Source organism: Bison bison, unplaced genomic scaffold, assembly GCF_000754665.1.
Source record: "Bison bison bison isolate TAMUID 2011002044 unplaced genomic scaffold, Bison_UMD1.0 scf7180017864280, whole genome shotgun sequence".
Taxonomy (NCBI): domain Eukaryota; kingdom Metazoa; phylum Chordata; class Mammalia; order Artiodactyla; family Bovidae; genus Bison; species Bison bison.
The window spans coordinates 7,518,620-7,523,828 of record NW_011494852.1 but is presented as its reverse complement, the minus strand read 5'-3'; the positions used below and the strand labels follow the sequence as shown (position 1 = coordinate 7,523,828).

At 42.3% G+C, this 5,209-nt stretch overlaps 1 protein-coding gene across 1 annotated transcript in view; it reads right to left on the bottom strand.

Moving 5' to 3' along the window:
• Positions 1-5,209, bottom strand: part of LOC104995354 (zinc finger protein 546-like) — a 14,447-nt gene that overhangs the window by 3,095 nt on the left and 6,143 nt on the right. The window contains 3 exon segments of the mRNA XM_010849229.1: positions 905-1,000; positions 2,650-2,776; positions 4,518-4,605. Coding sequence (XP_010847531.1) covers positions 905-1,000; positions 2,650-2,776; positions 4,518-4,526 — 232 coding nt within the window. The 5' untranslated portion in view covers positions 4,527-4,605.

Genomic DNA, 5,209 nt, shown 5'->3' with positions numbered 1-5,209 from the left:
TGGACGTGAGTCTGAGTGAACTCTGGGAGTTGGTGATGGACAGGGAGACCTGGCGTGCTGCGATTCATGGGGTCACAGAGTCGGACACGACTGAATGACTGAACTGAAGTTGTAATGCAATTTGAAAGAAGGCAAAAGGCTTCAGAAAATGATGTGATGCTAAAAGAGGGTAAAATAAGTGATTGGATGAACAAATTGAGTCAGTGGTCCCCCTACTTAGGATGAATGTAGGGGAGTTCCTTATGTATACTGCTTTTTGGGCAACAACCCCAAGGAATGAAAATCTATAGGAACAACTTCTGAATGCCTTTATTTTTAATCTTTTTCATCAGATGATTCTGATGCAGATCACTTTGAGAATCTGTACATAATTTTTTCCCCAAAGGTTTCTCTTCAATCTCTTAGAATAAAATTCAGACAAATTATCACAGATAAAAACATATCACCACCATATTGCCTTGCTTCTCTGTACAGGTCATCTTCTTTACTACAATATGTAGGAATCTATATCAATGGTACTTAAACTTGGGCACAGTCTTGCTTCCAAGTAAGTTGGAAGTATGTATAAAATAATTTTATGCAATGGAGAAAAGAATAGAAGTGTAAATATAGAAGAGGACTTGGAAACATAGATTAAATGGTTGTCAATGGGGAAAAGAGAAGGCAGTTCCCTCTTTGAAATGGGAGGAAAATAGAAGAGAAGTGAAATAAGGACCATGACAAACGAGGGCAAAGATGAAGTGCCTTTAGGGGCTCATGTTGGGGGATTTTAATGTTTTCCCAGAGATCAGGCCTTTTCCCCTGGGTCTTGGGCCTTTGAAAGGAGCCTTCATCTCAGGGCCATGTGTCTCTCTGACCCAGACGGTGTGATGGCATCCCCCTTGGCTGATCTGCCATCACTCACCTGTGAACCAACTTCCTGTTCCTTCTCTCATTATCATCCAGGGCTCTTTCTCTTGCTCCAATAAAGTAATCATGTCTGGCTTAGGAGTGGAACATCCTGCTCACAAGAAAGAAATGCCACATGACTTACAAGAAACAAAAACCGTAAGTTCAAAATGACTTAATTTAGACTTGGTTACATTTACATTAAACTCTAGGTCAAAGTGTGTGTGCGTGTGTGTGTGTGTATGCACTCAGTCCTGTCTGACTCTTTGTGACCCTATGGGCTGTAGCCCCCAGACTCCTCTGTCCATGGAATTTTCTAGGTAAGAATGCCAAAGTGAGTTGCCATTTCCTACTCCAGGGGATCTTTCCCACCCATGGGTCACATCCACATCTCTTATGCCTCCTGCACCAGCAGGTGGATTCTTTAGCACTGCGCCACCTGCAAAGTCCTATAGGTCAAAATAGCATTTGATAAAATTGAAAAGGCCATTGAAGAATATTCATATTTAGATGGATTCATGGTCATAGGACTACAGAGGCCAAATAGGGGAGGTAGAAGGTCTGTTCTGCTTTTAAAGGCAGTACAGAAAGGCATTGAGGACACAGACTCTGGAGCCCTATGGTCTGGGTTCAAATACTCTGTCACTCATCAGCTGTTACTCCTTCCATGTGTTATGCTTTTATCAGTGTAAATGGGGCTATTATTACCTTAGGGGACTCTTGTGAGAATTAAATGAATTAATATATATAAGAGCTTGCAAGGATGCCTAGTATGCAGTATTATTTTTGTTGTTGTTTTTATTTTAGTAAAAGAAAAATTTCTTGTTACTGTTTAGTCATTAAGTCATGTCTGACTCTTTTGTGACACCATGGACTATAGCCCACCAGGCTCCTCTGTCCATGGGATTTTCCAGTCAAGAATACTAGAGTGGGTTGACAGTTCTTTCTCCAGGGGATCTGCCCCATTAGGGATCAAACCCATGTCTCCTGAAGCGGCAGAAGGATTCTCTACCACTGAGTCACCTGGGAAGCCCAGAAGAAAAATATTGTCTTCAAAAATACTTCCAAGTTCTCCCTCAGAATTCTTTCAATAGAAAATGTAAGATTCACAGACTAGAATTTTCAACCACAAAGTAGGTTAAAGAGAATATGTCTCTTCTAGGATGGGATGTGTTTACTTCACTTTTGAATGAATATTATTGGGGACTTCCCTGATGATCCAGTGGTTAGGACTCCGTGCTTTCACTGCAGGGGGTGTGTGTTTGATCCCTGGATGGGGAACTAAGATCCTGCATGCCAAGTGGCACAACTGAAAAAAAAAAAGCAAATGAATATTGTTAATCCATCCAACACTATATAAACTGTAGAGGCTCCTCTGATGATCACGAAAACACAAAACCCTGAGACTAGCTAATCTCTCTGCAGGTAGGCCAGAACACAGAACAGCTCCAGGAATTCTAAGCATGCACATTATATGACACCTGGCTTCTCTGAACATATTACAGGACTCAAACCTAGAAATAATGTAGAATAACAGGCAACTGTAGGAAGGACCAGAGGAAAGAGTGAAGGTCAGTGAAGGATGGAGAAGATGGCACTTAACCAAGTGCCTGTTTCCAACCCAACAATACTCAAACCATTCTTTCAAAACAGGGGAAAGACATTCAGCTGGTGTCTTAAAACAGAGCTCTGAAATTCAACAGTGGAGAAAACTGGTATTCCAGAAGGCAGATTGTCAATTATTTGTGCAGATATCCTTACCCAAGGAGACCAGGTTGCTGTAGTTCTCCAACATCACATCCCTGTACAAGGCCCTCTGAACAGGGTCCAGGCACTCCCACTCTTCCTGGGAGAGGTCTATGGCCACATCCCTGAATGACAAGGACATCTGAAATGACAGACCCATGTATTATAAACAATATTTTAACTGTATTTTCAAAAGGGGAAGACTGCTTTGTAGGAAAGAGGCAATATAACAAGCAGTTAACCTGGCATCAAGCCTGTAACATGTATGGAAGAAAAAGAAAATTAGTAATTTGTAAAATTGAGTGCCTATATACTTTTGAAGAATACAGTTGTTACAAATAGAATGTCCTGTGTATCATGTAATGAATGAATAAAGTTTTCCAGTGAAACAAAATCATATAAATAAGCACACCGCTGAATAGTTTAAGTTGTGAATAAATGTGAGTTATGTTCTGTTTTCCTTTCAAAAAATTAAAAGAAAAAATAAGTAATGAATTGTTGTTCCCCCAAATACTCCAAATCTCTAAGAAAGGACTTTACTGACATTTGATTTGGCACAGTTGGTAATGAATCCGCATGCCAATGCAGGAGACACAAGAGACACGAGTTTGATCCCTGGGTCAGGAAGAGCCTCTGGAGGAGGAAATGGCAACCTACTCGCAGTATTCTTCCCTGGAAAATCCCACGGACAGAGGAACCTGGCACGCTACAGTGCATAGGGTTGCAAAGAGTCAATCATGACTAAGCACAGCACAGTGGCAGACATTTGATTTAATCAATACTCAGCTTCATTATTATGAGATAATGTCATAAGCATTTTCCCTTGTCACAACAGATGACAAATTCTTTTATTTACTGGCTGGCTATTCATCCAACTTGTGGATATATCGGACTAATCCTTCTGTCACTTTTAGGCATTTAGGTTGGACAAAATGTCTAAGGTCTCCCCCAGTCCCTTTAAAAGTGAAAAGTTGCTCAGTCATGTCTGACTCTTTGTGACCCCATGGACTCTACAGTCCATGGAATTCTCCAGGCCAAAATACTAGAATGGGTAGCCTTTCCCTTCTCCAGGGGATCTTCCCAACCCAGGGATCGAACCTAGGTCTCCCACACTGCAGGTGGATTCTTTACCAGCTGAGCCACAAGGGAAGCCCTAGTGTTTCTTTCTAAAGCGCAGTCCCTTAGCCTTTCTTCATTCCCCATTAGGGATCTGGGAGGGCTTCCCACCTGCTACCACCACCATCCATCAGGAACACTTATTTGGATCCATAAGGAACACTTATTTGTATACATAAGCTGAAGGATGCTGATGTAGGATGATCCACAATGACACTGATGTCACTAGAGACCCGCACACCCTCCTCAAGCACAAAACTGACTTCTGTCCTGTTATTTATCCCTCTGGGGACCCCTTGGACAGACCCTTGAGATTCCGACATGCAAGCCTCAATCACACTCCAACCTAGTCCTATAAACCTCTTACAATATGAGATCTCATCATGTGCAAAAAAATCAACACTAAATTCCATCGTATCAACCCGAAACACTCAGGTCTGTGGAGTCTAACGGACTATCATCTCTGTGTCATGGAATCATGACTCTAACTAGAGAAGTTCAAGGATTTCCCTCAAGCAACTTCACCCAATGGTCCTGAGAAAGACTGAGTCCTTGGAGAGGTGACGAAATAGGTGAACACTGGAGAGAGAAATGAGGGGCAAAGAAGAAGGTCACTAAGTTGTGTGGCTCCATCCTTCACTGAGATCAGAGTGACTGAGGGCAACTTGAGCAATAGTGCTGTCTCAGGAAGGAAGTTTCAGGATAATAAATGTGATCACATGAGTTAAAAAACCACAACATCTCAAGGAGGAGAAACGTGAACTTACATGGGCCATGGTTGCAGAAGTGCAAGAACTTGGTAGTCCTCTTTGGGCTTCCTCCACTCGAAAAGCACAGAATCCAGAGAAGCCAGGACTGGGGGAGGAATAAGAGACTCTGAGACCAGCCATGTCTCAAAGGAATCCCAAAATGACTTAGCTAATATGATCCTGTTTGCCTTCTTTGTATTTCTATCCCCATAATACCCCACACACAAATCAGAAGAGAAAAGAGGGAGCCTAAATGAAGCCAAACCTTCCCTATACCACAGGGAACAAGCTGCACAAGTCTGGATACAAGGCAGGGGCTTCCTGCATGAAGCCAGACCAGGTACTCCAGCAGAAGGGTCTCCAGGGACTTCCCTAGAGGTCCACTGGCTAAGACGCCGAGCTCCCAATGCAGGGGGCCAGGGTTCAATCCCTGGTCATCGAACTAGATTCACATACTGCAGCTAAATATCCCACACACTGCAACAAAGATGGAAGATCCCACGTGCAGCAACTAAGACCCAGCACAGCTAAGGAAAGAAAGAAAAAATGGGTCTTCAGTCCACCCAAATTTCTGATGATATTGATCTGTATCTGTTCCATTAGTCTCACTTTGAATCTAGCATCTTAGAATCTTAGAAGCAAAACTGTAAGATATGAAGTTGTGCTATCTAATACAAGAGCCACATATGGCTATTTAAATCAAATCAAAT